General features: G+C 55.4%; 7 protein-coding genes across 7 annotated transcripts; 4 read left to right on the top strand and 3 right to left on the bottom strand.

Annotated features, from left to right (window-relative positions):
• Window positions 1-321: 321 nt before the first annotated feature.
• On the top strand, window positions 322-781 carry VTN00DRAFT_8706 (uncharacterized protein; the record flags this gene model as incomplete). The annotated part of the gene is made up of 3 exons (XM_069435585.1): window positions 322-370; window positions 483-595; window positions 713-781. The coding sequence occupies 3 exons, from the start codon at window positions 322-324 to the stop codon at window positions 779-781; spliced, it is 231 nt and encodes a 76-aa protein (XP_069285516.1).
• Window positions 782-1,145: 364 nt separating this feature from the next.
• VTN00DRAFT_8705 (uncharacterized protein) lies at window positions 1,146-3,595 on the bottom strand (the record flags this gene model as incomplete). Its single annotated transcript, XM_069435584.1, has 3 exons — window positions 1,146-2,251; window positions 2,311-2,593; window positions 2,675-3,595. 3 exons carry the CDS (start codon window positions 3,593-3,595, stop codon window positions 1,146-1,148), a joined length of 2,310 nt encoding a protein of 769 aa, XP_069285515.1.
• Window positions 3,596-3,869: 274 nt separating this feature from the next.
• VTN00DRAFT_8704 (uncharacterized protein) lies at window positions 3,870-4,869 on the top strand (the record flags this gene model as incomplete). Its single annotated transcript, XM_069435583.1, has 2 exons — window positions 3,870-4,011; window positions 4,088-4,869. 2 exons carry the CDS (start codon window positions 3,870-3,872, stop codon window positions 4,867-4,869), a joined length of 924 nt encoding a protein of 307 aa, XP_069285514.1.
• A 450-nt stretch (window positions 4,870-5,319) lies between these two features.
• Window positions 5,320-7,851, bottom strand: VTN00DRAFT_8703 (uncharacterized protein; the record flags this gene model as incomplete). The annotated part of the gene is made up of 6 exons (XM_069435582.1): window positions 5,320-5,493; window positions 5,546-6,625; window positions 6,683-7,224; window positions 7,289-7,340; window positions 7,405-7,548; window positions 7,663-7,851. 6 exons carry the CDS (start codon window positions 7,849-7,851, stop codon window positions 5,320-5,322), a joined length of 2,181 nt encoding a protein of 726 aa, XP_069285513.1.
• Window positions 7,852-8,184: 333 nt separating this feature from the next.
• Window positions 8,185-10,019, top strand: VTN00DRAFT_8702 (uncharacterized protein; the record flags this gene model as incomplete). The annotated part of the gene is made up of 2 exons (XM_069435581.1): window positions 8,185-8,212; window positions 8,263-10,019. 2 exons carry the CDS (start codon window positions 8,185-8,187, stop codon window positions 10,017-10,019), a joined length of 1,785 nt encoding a protein of 594 aa, XP_069285512.1.
• A 281-nt stretch (window positions 10,020-10,300) lies between these two features.
• VTN00DRAFT_8701 (uncharacterized protein) lies at window positions 10,301-11,290 on the bottom strand (the record flags this gene model as incomplete). The annotated part of the gene is made up of 1 exon (XM_069435580.1): window positions 10,301-11,290. One exon carries the CDS (start codon window positions 11,288-11,290, stop codon window positions 10,301-10,303), a length of 990 nt encoding a protein of 329 aa, XP_069285511.1.
• Window positions 11,291-11,933: 643 nt separating this feature from the next.
• Window positions 11,934-13,499, top strand: VTN00DRAFT_8700 (uncharacterized protein; the record flags this gene model as incomplete). Its single annotated transcript, XM_069435579.1, has 4 exons — window positions 11,934-11,949; window positions 12,003-12,036; window positions 12,094-13,418; window positions 13,474-13,499. The coding sequence occupies 4 exons, from the start codon at window positions 11,934-11,936 to the stop codon at window positions 13,497-13,499; spliced, it is 1,401 nt and encodes a 466-aa protein (XP_069285510.1).
• Window positions 13,500-13,510: the final 11 nt, after the last annotated feature.

Raw genomic sequence — 13,510 nt, 5'->3', positions numbered from 1 at the left:
GGCAAATTATCACTGAAGTGACATAAGCAATTTATCAGAAAAATGTCAATCACATTCATAACGGTGTAACTGACACATGTAATGTATAGCCTTCTGTATCTGAGAGCCGAAAACTTGTTTTCAAGATGGAAGGTCTGGATTTGACGTCAGTCTCACTGAAGTATTATTAAGATCACGATATCTAGCTTACCTGAGAGGAACTACTTGCTTTGCAGGGATAAATTGGATCGACCTGACCTTTGCATCCAGATCAGCTTGAATCGGACAAAAAAATTGAGCCTAGTTTACCTATCAGTTAGGACATAAGATTCTTCTTCAACCATGCCTCAATACCGCAACGGTCAGACTGTCCTCTACAAGCCGGTCGGCGGTACGTCTTTGTCTTACGCCTCTCTTTTCTTATCCCACTCAAAAAATTTCTACCAAGTACTTCTTTCTGGCAAAAATAATTGCTAATTACCTACTATTCAAACACACGACAGGCCCCGACTCACAAACCTCCGAAAGCGTCGGCACCGTCCGGTCCGTCCTGACGCAGCCCGGTAACCAGGCTAATCGGAACGTCGATGCCAGTGAGGATATGCCTAGATATGAGGTAAGTATATCTCCCAAGTGGCATATCAGATCATATTTATTGTCTATAATAGCCTAGTCTATCGTATCTCGGAGGAAGGTTGTGTATTCCTTCAGTGACTAATAATGAAATAAATAGGTTGAAAACAACAACACGGGCAAACTCACGACTATCTATGAGAGGAATATCCTGAGATCCCTGCAGTGATGTGATGTGAAAGCTGGATGCCTTCATTTTTCGTTCGTTGAGTTGAAGGACCAGGACAGAAATGTGTGTACATTGCATGCAACTATAATTGAATGGAAACAAGTGATGTGGTCTACTTAATGAGAGAAAAACTATATGTGAATTTGTATTTTCCGAATCTTGGTTAGATTTCATTTTTCATTTTTTTAAATGCATATAGTGTACATACACTGCAAGTACATGTCTATAGGCCAGTGTTTTTTTTGTTCCTCTATTATACAGTTCCGACTAAGGTTGTCCCGTTAGTTTTAGCGAAAATCACATCCTCTCCCTTCTCTTCCCAGACAGTCGAGGTTAATTCTCAGACAGATAGAACGGCAATAATTCAATCGACATCCAGCCCCTTGGCTTTGGCCCTAGCAACAGCATCCGCAAACAACTCCTTACACCGTACCCGACTTCCCAGCTTGGCGCACAGCAAGAACGCTCCGCTCAGCTTCCGATGTAGACTGTACGTCTCCTCGGGGGGCGGCGTCAACCGCTCATGCAGCATGAGCGGGATCAAGGCGCGCACGCGGTCCGTGATGGTCTGGTCCCTGAAGTCGTAGACATCCGGGGACGAGGCCATGTAGGGCTCCGCGAGGGTGATGATGGAGGTGACGTGGGCGTCGACCATGGTCTGGGTCTCGTAGCCCGTCAGGTAGCCCAGCTTCAGGGAGAGTTCGCGGCAGGCCTCCTTATCGTTCCGAGAGGCGGCGACCAAGGTTTTCACGTAGGTGGAGACAAATTCTTCAGGGTATTCGCGCGAGGCACCGAAGTCGAGGAGTTCGATCTTGTTTGTTTTGGAGTTGTAGAGGAAGTTGGTCCAGTTGGGGTCCGTCTGCATGTATCGAAACTCGAAGATCTCGCGGAAGCAGAGGCGGAGGATCTGTGAGCCGATCCAGTCGCGCTGTTCCTGCGTGATGTCGTTGATGACCCGCGTCACGGGGATACCGTTCATGCGTTCCATCGTCAGGACCTGTTTGCCCGAGGCTTCGGGGATGATCTCGGGCACGACGAAGACGTCTTCATCCTGGAGGAGCTGGCGGAAGCGGTTTGCGCCCTCGGCTTCTCGGACGTAGTCGCATTCCCAGGCCAGCTCAGTGCGGGCGTTGGCAATGGTCTTGTCGAGGTAGAGACCCTTTGGCAAGAGACGGGATGCGGTGAGCAGGATGGAGAGATTGTTGAGATCAGAGTCGATGGATTCGGCAACTCCGGGGTATTGGATCTTGACGGCCACGGGCTGTCCGTTCTTCTTCAGGACTGCGCCGTGGACCTGTCCTATCGAAGCCGCAGCCATGGGAATTTCGTCGAAGGATTCGAATAGATCCCGCCAGTTAGGGCCCAGATTTTGGCTCAGGACCTTGTCTCTTTGGTAGGCTGGCATGTAGTCCGCGCGGTCTTGGACGCGCTGCAGAACCTGCTGTATCGAATCAGGGAGCATCTTGGAATCTGCACACATCAGATTTTTTGTCCAATATCAATATCAAAACTTGGTTGACAGAACTAACCTTGGAAACTCAGCATCTGACCCAACTTGAGAGCGGCACCTCTCATCCTCGACAATTTCGCAACGAGACGCTCCATGTTCCCAGCACTGAACACGATCGATCCAGAACTGTCCCCGCTCCCGGTGACCCTTCGGAGGCCCTCACCAACGGCTCCAAGTGCCATTGATGTGGCCAGTCCACCATACTGCCATAGTCGTCCCAGACGGGATGACGGAACACGAGACTCGACCATTTGGTAAGGGACAGCCTTTACCTTTCCATCACCTTGGTCTGCCGCTTTTGTCTGCAAGGATTCCGTCAGTCAAATGGTCGGGTTATTCTCCGAGGGATATCAAAAACCGCGTGCATCATCAGGTGTCGATACCTCTTCTGCCAGGCTGGATCCAAGCTTTTCCATGTCTTCTTTGCCATTTTGGCCGGATGCTGCGACGGGGGACTCCTCAGAAGTCCGTCTGGCAGCAACTCCTACAGGCTCTCTAGACCTCCGGGTGTCAATATAGGGATTGAGGGGAGGCTTTCTCGACAAAGCTCTTGCGACCCTCGGGCTGTGGAATATGTTCTGCATCATTTCCTCCGAAGGCTCTCCCTGTTGCTCGGATACGGTCTGCTTCCCGTCTGCGGAACGGACAGGGGAGTGGTAGACGTCCGGATTGATCTTGCCATCCTCAGAGCTACCCTCCTGAACATTCCCGGTGAACTTGGGCAGCTTGACCCTGGGAAGGGAGGACAGCACAGGTGGAGAGTCCGGAGACGGCTTGTGGAAAACTTCTTGGCCCTGGCTGACGTTCAGCTCGCTAGGTTCGTTCCCCGCACTGTGCTCTGCGGATTTTCCAGGAATCTGGGATTCCGCCTGTCGTTGAAGCTTCTTAGCTTCCTCCGGGGACAGGTCCCGAGAAGCGACTGGCACATCGTCCGGGAGTAAAGTTCCATCCGGTAGAGGATCCCCTCTGACCGTCTCCTGTCTGACATCCAGATGGTCATGTACTCCCTGAACACTTCCTCCACTGCTTGAACTTCGAACTGTAGCCTGGTCGAGCGGTTTCTCCGCTGCTGTAGTAGTGGGCTGTTGCTGCTGCTGTCCGGGTTCATTGAATCGTCTCGCCAACGCCGCAGCCGCCTGAGCCGTAAGTATCAGCCCGTCCGCCTGGTCCTTTATCCCCTTGGTGAGTGACGATGTCCGCGTGTAGAGATCTAGCTGTCGCTGACGCACGGCGAGGTGCTTCGCCGCCACGGACTTGGCGACATTGAGGAATTGGATAGCGTCCAGCAGACGCTTCCCCGACATAGTCCTTGACAGAGTATTTTTGATAACCTTCTTTATTGTAATTGCATAGCGGCGGGAAACCCTTTTCCAATTGTTTGCGGCCGTAGCCGGTGTATGTGTTGGTGCTGGGAGCTCACCAAGGTCCGAATCCTGCCGGGACCGGGTCCGTTCCTTTTTCTGCCTCCCGTCACCGCGCGGAGAGTCTCCGCTCGACTCCGATTGATTTACTCTAATCTATCGAGGTCCTCACTCTTATCTATCAACCGCGTGGTTCATGAACCATTGCGATGCCTCAATGAATAGAGACACAGATCGGCAGGATCTCGAACACGAGATCGCTGATCTTGAGCAGCGATTACGAGATGCCAGGAATCGTCTGAAGAAAAGTCATTCTGCATCCAAGGACGAGAAGAAGTGCACTCCACACCTCCGCAATGGTCTGTTTATCTGTCCCGGCCCCTCAATGATCGTTGAGATCCCTCCCCTACTGACTCTACCAACCACATCTTTCAGACCCTCTATATTACCCATCCATCCACTCCCTACTCCTCCTCTCCGACTCCGCCCTCCCCCTAGGTTCCTTCGCCTACTCCAGCGGCCTGGAATCCTACATCGCGCACCACAAGCCTCTGCCGCCCTCGACCACCCCGGTGTCCTCCTTCCACCGATTCCTCAAGCTCTCCATCGCCTCGGTCGCGAGTACGACCTTACCATACGTGCTCACCGCCTACAGGAAACCCGAGGAACTGGAGACCCTCGACAATGACCTCGACGCGTCGACTCCGTGTACGGTGGCGCGGAGAGCCAGCGTCGCGCAGGGACGAGCGCTGCTGAGTGTTTGGGAACGAGCGTTCCGGGAGACGTATTCCTGTTCCTCGACGACGCAATCAATAGATGATGCGGCCAGATCCGCGGTGCTGGCACTCGAAAGCTTCTCAGAGGCGTTGAAGTCCAGCGTCGGTGACAGTACTACGGACGCGCTGGGCCCGAACGGGCATCTGGCGCCGCTGTGGGGCGTCGTGTGTCTGGCGATGGGGATCGATATCCGTCAGACGGCGTATGTGTTTATGGTGAACCATGCAAAGGCCGTCCTCAGTGCCGCGGTTCGCGCTTCTGTGATGGGTCCCTACCAGGCGCAAAGTGTCCTTGCTAGCGCAAGCTTACAGGATATGATTGCGGAGCGGATAGAGCGCGAATGGGAGACGGAGCCAGAGGATGCGGGACAGGTTGTCCCTGTGCTGGACCTGTGGGTTGGGAGACATGAGCTTCTCTACAGCAGGATATTCAATTCTTGATATGTCCGTCAGTTGCGAAGCAGATGAGTTCGATGAGAAACATGACGCCATGAGTATCATTCCGCTTTATCATCCAGATCGGATAGCTATTCCTACAGTCACAGGTATGCGCCGCCTCAATCCCACCCAGGTGCCGCTCGAACACTGAAGTGGGTATCCAAACAAAAGAAATTGTAGACCAGATTTCCACCGCTCTCTGGCTAGAACGAGCAAGGAAGATGTGCTAGTATGCAGGACACCCGAGGCAATTTCAAACGCCAGCCCTTTTTCACATTCCGATAAACGAGATCCCGCCCCGCTAAAAGACCCGCCGTAGAACACCACTGACCATGATCCTTGCTGAAATGGGTAAACCGAATAGAGAAGAAAGGAAAGGGCTATTGTACACGAAAAAGAATTATTGTGGAAACAGATTATTAAAAGGGTTCGGTGGGACGATAATATTTCGCATCAGAGAGTGATGTGCATATGGTCATTGTTTCCGAAGGACTTGTTGCAGTTGGGGCACTTTCGCGAACGAGACGTGAGACGCTCTTCGACACATTCCTTGCAGAAGACGTGGCCACACGTCTTGATGGCGGTGTTCTTGAAATTCCTACGGCAGACTGTGCAAAGTGCAAGAGTCTATGAATGTTGTCAGTCGAGGTCCAAAATGGGTTAGCGGAGATCTACTCACCCTCAGCATCTCGTACTCGGAGGACGAGTTTCCAAGGCTCTTGGACTTCCAGTTCTCCAAGCTCTTCTTCGTATCCGCAAGACTCGACTTGAGACCTTCAATTTCAGTCTCTGCTTGACGACAGGCAGCCGAAGTGCTCGCCAGCGTCGAGTCCTTGGAGACAGACAACTTCTTGAGCTCCGCAATCTGCGCCTTCAGACCTTCTATGACAATGTTGCTCTCTGTCACCTGCTGCTGCGCTGCGCGATACTTGTTGATGGTAGCGTTCAGCGCTTCCTTTCCTTCGCTGACCTGCTTCTCCATGTTCGCCAGGAGCGAGCGTGTCGTTGCCTCCGCATCCTTGAGCTGAGAGACAATATCCGAGCTCTTGGAGTTCTGCGCCCTCAAAGTGCGAACCTCAGAGTCACGCGCTTCTTTGCTCTTCATCGCGGCGAAATATTTCTGATCAGCCTTGGACTTCTCCGCTGTTAACCGCATCACCTTCTCCTCGAGAGCACTGAAATCCGCGACTTTCTGGGACGCCAAAGTGGAATACTTCTTGCAAACCGTCTGCATCGAAATCAGCTCGGTGTTGAGCATCGAATACTGACGTTCCAAGGCTTGATACTTGGCACGGAGCTCTTCCACAGGCAACTCTTCGATGTTCGTCTGTGTATCCTTATCCTTCAAACCGTCAACCTGCACACGTAGTCTCTCCAGTTCGGACTGCATGGACGCAATCTGAGCTTCCCTTGCGGCCGCAAGTTCCTGAACCTTAGCAGCCGCTGTCTTCTCCTGCTCTTGGGCGGCCTTTCGCATCTGCTGGTCGGCAAGAAGCTCGTCACGAGCATTCCTGATCCTTGCAAGGTCTGTTTCCGCCCTTTGCAACTGGGCCTCCTTCTCCGCGATGATGCTCTGCGTCTCCGAATCGATCTGGATTCGATAAGCGGTCCGCTCCGCCTGAAGCTTCTCGGCCTCTTCCCGAAGTTGCGCATTCGTTGCCTCAAGATTGTTGATGCGCTTGATCACATCCTCGTGTTGGGATTTAAGTTGCTTGAAGAGATCCGTATGGGCATAGTCCTCGTCGGTAAGTTTCGAGTTCTGTAGAGATCTCGTGTTAGACACCCAATATCGCAGCCTTCACCATCCGAAACATACCTTCATGTTGATCTCCGTGATTTGGCTCATCAGCTTCGCATTCTCAGCCTCCAGCTTCTCAAGCTGTTCCTTCTGCTTTTCGGAAATGGCAACGGCCTTATGGTGGGCTTCCTCCAACTCGGCATTCCGATCTGCGCCCGAAACACCATTAACACCAGCATCCTCGCGATTCCCCGTAGCACTGTCACCTCCAGGTCGTTGTGCACCAAGCAAATATTGCTTCTCGAGCTTGGCTACCGTCAAGCTCCTTGCACGGTCGAGTTTCTTCTCGGCAACCATATATCTTAACGACGCCGCTTCCAACCGCTCTTCCAACTGCTGCTTTTCGGATAGTGCCTTCTCGAGCTCATTGATGGAAACCTTCTCTTCTGCCAGCTTCTTGGCGAGCTGGCTCTGTAACTCCGAGACCTCCGGTGCAGCCTTTGGTGAATGCGACAGGAGACGTGATATCGTTTCTTTAATGTCATCCGATCGGGCTTTGAGATGCTTCTCGAAGTTCTCATTGTCCTCAAAGAGCAAAGAGCTCTGGAAAGCAAGCTGGTCTGCAGCAGGGTCAGCTCGAGTCCAATAAGCCACGTATCAGTCCCGTAATTGAAGGGTTGCTACCTTTGCCTTCTTGATCCGGCGCACCCACCAGGAGTTTAACCTCGTCAATCAACTGGTGACACAGACGCTGTCAGACCTTTCGTCATCCCAACAGGGGCATAACGGCAGCCACCTACCTGCTTGAACCAGACATCAATGACACGGAGGTGATCGTTGTGGTATGTCGCGGCCTTCGTCAATTCCTTCACCTTGGCCTCGAGGGTGACCTTCTCGCGCTTGTACTCCTGCATCTGGCGCCATATTGCGTCTTTCTGGAAGCGCTGTTGTGCCAGACAGTTGTCAGTACGACCATCCACCGATCAGCGCAGCCCAGACGCGCGTCCGGGCGGGACGGGGCTGAAGGGTCCGATGTGAACAGGACACGTAGGACTCACCTCGAGATCGTCCTTCCAGGGCATGTCGGCATCGGGATGAGGCTTGCTGCCGCCATTCATCGACGTGGCCTGCTTCTTCAACGGCGGAGCAGAGTCATTGTGATCGTAGGCGGCGGGTCTCTTCCGGTCTTCCATCTTGACTAGACCGGACTCGGAGGGCGCGACAGGCGACGCTTCGACGGCCGTCATCAGTGGCTAGGACGGCAGACGGGCTGCGATGACGCGGGGCGGTAGCCAGCGAGGCGTAGAGGACGGACGACCCTGATGCGCTGGGCCGGGGACGAAGGGAGAGGATGGGATGCGGTCGAGATAAGCAGAGGTCAGGACTCTGGCGGCCAGGAGGATTTTCGACTTCGGCGGGCGCTAGCCGGCTAGCGCCTCCCACGTGACCTCACGCGCCCGCGCGCAGAGTCATCCGTCGCCCCTCATCTTCATCTCACCACCTCCTGTGCTTCTCTGCTGCCGGCCGCAGCGCTATCAGATCGTGATGTGATGTGATGTGCGCCGTCCGTGACCATCATCATGGTGTCCTTCTCCAGCTCTGTCATCAGTAAGTGCTGCTATGTCTCCGCGTCTCGCCTCACGTCCTAATCAGCACAGACAAATCGGGCAAGAAGTTCGCTCCCAAGGCGCCCGCACGGCGTCCGGGTCCTGGAGCTTCTACAGCCCCAGCTGCTGCCCGGCCCAGTGCTGATCGGCAGGCGACTGCGCAGACAGCGCAGCCTACGGCCGAAGCAGCGGCTCCTGAGCCTACGCCTACTACTGCTACTACGACCCCCGCGCCAGCACCCGAACCCCCATCGGTGACAGAGGCCCAGGAACCACAACCGCGCGAGCCCGAGCCCACTCCCGAGAAACCCAAGGCTGCTCCCACCGCGGAGACCCCGATAGCCATTCCAATTCCTGCCCCGAAGCGAAAGGCTTCTATCTCTGCACCCTCTGCACCGGTCCCAAGCCCCGCTGCGGCGCAGCCTGCCCCTCATCCTGCCCCGCCAGAATCGAATGTTCCTTCTGCGGAACCGCCTGCTCCAGAGCCTCCAGTAAGAAGGGACTCTGCTACGGCTGTAGGAGAGCAGACGAGAGTAGAAGCTCCTCGAGACACCCAGGCCCCTCCAGTTCCTTCACCTGCAGGCGATGAACCGACACCGATCCGACCCGCAAAGCGCCTCAAAACCTCTGAGGCCGCAGCGCCTGCTGAAAGAGCGCAGGCTTCTGCTTCTACGCTCATAACCCCCCCTAGCACTCAGCCGGATGTTCCCGAGACCGGCGAACCTGCTCGAACCCAAAACGAAACCGTACCACCTACTGCGCCTGCAGCACCTGCAGCCACTACAGCACAGAAGAAGACGACCAAGTCTAGAAAAAGGAGGACGGCTGAGGATGGAGCTGGAGAAGGTGCGGCCGGTACTCCCAGAGAGAGAAAGCCTCGCGCACGAAGGAAGCGTGAACCGACGCCCGAAGGCGCAGAACTCATCGAAATTGCCCCGTCGGTTGTCAAGATGTCGGATCTGTGCAAGGACCTCCGCACGGGAAAGAAATCCAAACGAGAGATGGAGTTGCAGAATCTGGAGATGGCCGAGTTGGAGCGTAAACAGAAGCAACGCGAGGAGAGGAGAGCTAGCACGGATCAGGTTCCGATAAAGCAGAACGGAGAGGCATCCCCGCCGCTTGACAGACTGCCTCAGAGGAAGCAGCAGGCTGGCCCGAAGATGAGGATCGTCAACGGAGAGATCGTGCTGGATACGGCATCACTGCAGGTGGACCGCCACGCTGATGCGGAGAGAGAAGCGGGAGAGCTGGAAGACGTCGTGGAGAATCCTCTCACGCGGAAGATCAACCAGGCCACATATGGGAAGCGTACCAAGACCGAGTCTTGGGACGAGGAGATGACGGATCTCTTCTATCGCGGACTGCGCATGTTCGGAACGGACTTCATGATGATCAGCAAGATGTTCCCCGGACGTTCCAGGCGCCAGATCAAGCTCAAGTTCAACAACGAGGAGCGTAAAGATCCCGAGCGGATCAAGGACGCGCTGCTGGGACCGCGCGAACATATCGATATCGCGACATATTCGGAGATGACGAACACGGTATACGATGACCCCAAGGTGATCCAGCAGGAACTGGACGAGGAGAAGAAGCGTATCGAAGACCAGCACGCCAAGGAACAGGAGGCTGCTCAGGAGCTGATGCGCAACCCGTCTGCCGGCGGCGGCGACAGTGCGGCTCCCGAGAAAGGGAACGGAGCCAACGGCAAAGGCAGAGGCCGGAATGGCAAGAAGCAGGTGCTTAAGAGCATGGGCGGAGGAACGGAAGAGGTTGTGGGCACCATTGACGACTTCCCGATTCCTGCTTGAGGGAAGGGAGGATTGTGGATGATGTTTAATGATATTTATATCTTTCTTTTGGAATTGAGGCCCTCAGCCGTAACAGCGGTATTTGCTGCGGCTTGAAGATGGGGCATGGCGGCGCCTGGTGGAGGTTCGTTGCTTGACACAGCCCTTTTATATGTATAATACCCGTGGGAAGAATAATAGGAGTCGAAAATATGTACAATTTTTATTCCGAATATGTCATAACTGCGTATTTTCCCATGTACAGTCATTCAGCTACTGAACCACCCATGTAGATATTCCCTCTACCTCCGCCTCGTAGATCCGAACCCGGTACTCGTACTCGTCGACGAGAACCGCACCGCAGACGCTGAACTGCCCTCGCCCGCATTATAGTCATCATAATCGTAATACCTCCGGGTCGTGCGCAACGGACTCGCTGCCGGACGACCACCCCAGAACGACGTTCTCTCCCGACTCCTTCTCCCCAACTCGTATCCAGCCGCGGCACCACCTAACGCACCCGTCCAGAACCCGGGTCTCCAGTTAGATGACGATGTCGATGACATGAACGGATTGCTAGACGGATAGTCGTATGGAGGGGGCGGACCTGGGGGGTTATCACCACCGCCGCCGCCGGGTCCTCCTCCTCCAGGCCAAAAGCCTCCCCACCATGGGCGATTATTAGTGTTGTTCCCCCCGGGTCTGTTATTCCTCCGGAATCCAAGACAATCCGCGATCAGAGGGTACAGAATCAACCCGATACAAAGCACAAAGAGCCCCACACCCAGCAAACCCGTCCACCTCTCCAACTCCAACCCTTCTTCCTCCGCAACTAGATGCCCAAACCTCCTCTCCCCCACCTCCGTCAACGCCAACCGATACTCCACCCCGCAACTCCCCTTCAGCACCCACGGGTCCTCCGCGCTCCGGTACCCCTCGCACACGACGTCCGTCGACCCCAGCTTGAACTCCGGAGGCAGCTCCGCGGTGCAGGTCCACTGGATGTCCTCCTCGTCGTAGTCGGAGCCCTGGTTCGTACAGCGCATAGTGTCGATCGGGTACAGGGCACAGAGGCGCTTGGAGGGCCCGACGCAGGTCAGTTGCGGGATGGGCGGGACGCGGCGGGAGGTGGTCATGCGGTCGCCGCGGAGGGTGAGGGAGTGGACTTTGGAGAGGAGGATGGCGTTGGGGCCGGGGGGCTGTTGGGAGGATTTTCCGAAGGAGAGGACGGGGGAGAGGAAGGAGAGGAGGAGAAGGAGGAGAGTGGTCGTAGATATAGATATTGCACGCATGGTGGGGTTGGTGGAGATGTTCTGTACTATAGGTGTAGGTCCTGCTTTTCTCTGTCCGGATAGAGGAGTAGGGTATGTGTGTGTCGGTAGTCGTTTTTGCAGGATAGTCAGTGATGATGTGAGATCGATATGATGATGCTGCTGCTGCTGCTTGCTGGATAGCAAATCAGTCTTTGAGAGACGACAGAAGCGTCAAGGTGGCATTCTTGTCCTCGTTGGTCTATTTGATAGAGATGTACAAGTGGGGTGGAGAGGTGAAGAATAGGTATCCTTTCGCCTGAGACGTCGTCAAGTGGCAGCTCAGCCTGGTGATTTTCACTGTTGATCACACTCTGAATGGACAGAAGGTCTCTCAACGTCGCTGTTGGCTGAAAAGAAGAAAAATCCAGCGTGTCCTTTCGACGAGGCGCGGAGCGAACCAGGGCGATAAGATCGGGCGATCTGATAAGTTTAGCGGCGATCGGGCGTGGCCAACGTCGAAAGGTCGACCTGCTCTTCGCCCTTCTTTCTCCGCGTGCGGCTCCCCGGCCGAGTCTCCCTCCACGTCTGCAGCATAGACAGCCTACTCGAGGGTCTGGTTAATACACGACACTGTTGCTGGCAATGGTAGTGGATCAGGGTCCAGATCAGACAGCTGTCGACCATGTCCCCCCAGCAGAGTACGCTGATCTTGTGTCAACGTATCACCGGATCACTCCGCTGACTCCGGCAGATGAAGCTCCTCCTCCTGCTCCCGCCCAGTCCTCGTAAGAAAAACCCCCTTTATTCTTCTGACTAGTTCGTTGGCTGATAAGATCGTCCAGTCTCTCCTTCACACAGGGCCTCCTGCTCGGCCAGCTGTCTGTCGTGCTCCTGATAGGCGCCTTCATCAAGTTCTTCATCTTTGGCGAAGCACCTCCTTCCTCATCCCGTGGACTGTCGAGCCGTTCGGGGCCACACCGACGCTCCTCCTCCCTAAACAATGTCTCTACGGGTGACGGCAGCCCCAGGTCTCTGAGAGAAAAGCCGTCGACCTCGAACGTCCTCCGTCCTGTGCCGTCATCGTCGACAAATACCCGCTCTATTCTCAGAAAGACATACTACAGCACAGTTCCTACAAACCCGTCGTCGAGACATGGACGGAATCGGATGCACCACTCCTCTCACCAGCCAGAGTCTCTGGACTGGTTTAACGTGCTGATTGCACAGACAATTGCTCAGTACAGGCAGACTGCCTACATCCTTAAAGACTCCCCCACGTCATCCATCCTCGACTCCCTCACCGCAACTTTGAACAATCCGGAGAAGAAGCCATCCTTCGTCGACAAGATAACTGTCACGGATATCTCGCTGGGGGAGGAATTTCCGATATTTAGCAATTGCCGTGTCATTGCTGTGGATGATCCCAATTCCGATGGCGGAAGGCTGCAGGCCCTGATGGACGTCGACCTGAGCGACGACAACTTATCACTTGCCATCGAGACATCTCTGATCCTGAACTATCCCAAACCCCGTTCCGCTGTGCTCCCCGTCGCCCTGTCTGTATCTGTCGTCCGCTTCTCTGGAACGCTATGCATCTCATTCGTGCCCGCCCAGACTCCCCCTTCTCACACCCCGTCCCCATCCCCGTCTCCTTCCAATGCAGCAGACTCGGGAGCAAACGCGCGCTCTTCTTCCCGCAATAGTGGCTCGCGGCCTTCTTCCAATGCGCAGGACGACCCGCAAGCATCCGGGAAGGGCACCCCCAAGACGAACCTCGCACTCTCCTTCCTCCCAGACTACCGCCTCGACCTCTCCGTCCGTTCCCTCATCGGCTCCCGCAGCCGTCTCCAGGACGTGCCCAAGGTTGCACAGCTGGTCGAGGCCCGCGTGCAGGCGTGGTTCGAGGAGCGGGTCGTCGAGCCCCGGGTCCAGGTGATTGGCCTCCCAGACTTCTGGCCGCGCATGGGCAGAACGGGCGTCAGACAGGGCGAGGAATCCTCAGACCCAGGGTCCGCCGCCGCAGCCGCCTGCGCCGCGGCAGCTTCACGGCCCACGGGAGCAGAGGATCTCGACGTGTCCCTGCGTTCGGACTGCAACGAGCGCTACAGCGATGACAGGGAGATGGAGGGGCTGAGGTTCCGTGGCGGTGGAATGGGACAACAACCGGGTCTTGATGGGACGGCGGCGAGGGTCAGCGGCTTTAGCAACGTCGCCGGGCCCAGCGATCTTCTCCGGGCCCAGAGCATGAGCCGCGGAGGG

Source organism: Thermoascus crustaceus (assembly GCF_041956765.1).
Source record: "Thermoascus crustaceus strain CBS 181.67 unplaced genomic scaffold VTN00scaffold_6, whole genome shotgun sequence".
Classification (NCBI taxonomy): Eukaryota; Fungi; Ascomycota; class Eurotiomycetes; order Eurotiales; family Thermoascaceae; genus Thermoascus; species Thermoascus crustaceus.
Note: the sequence above shows the minus strand (reverse complement) of the source record. Positions and strands in the feature narration are given on the sequence as shown.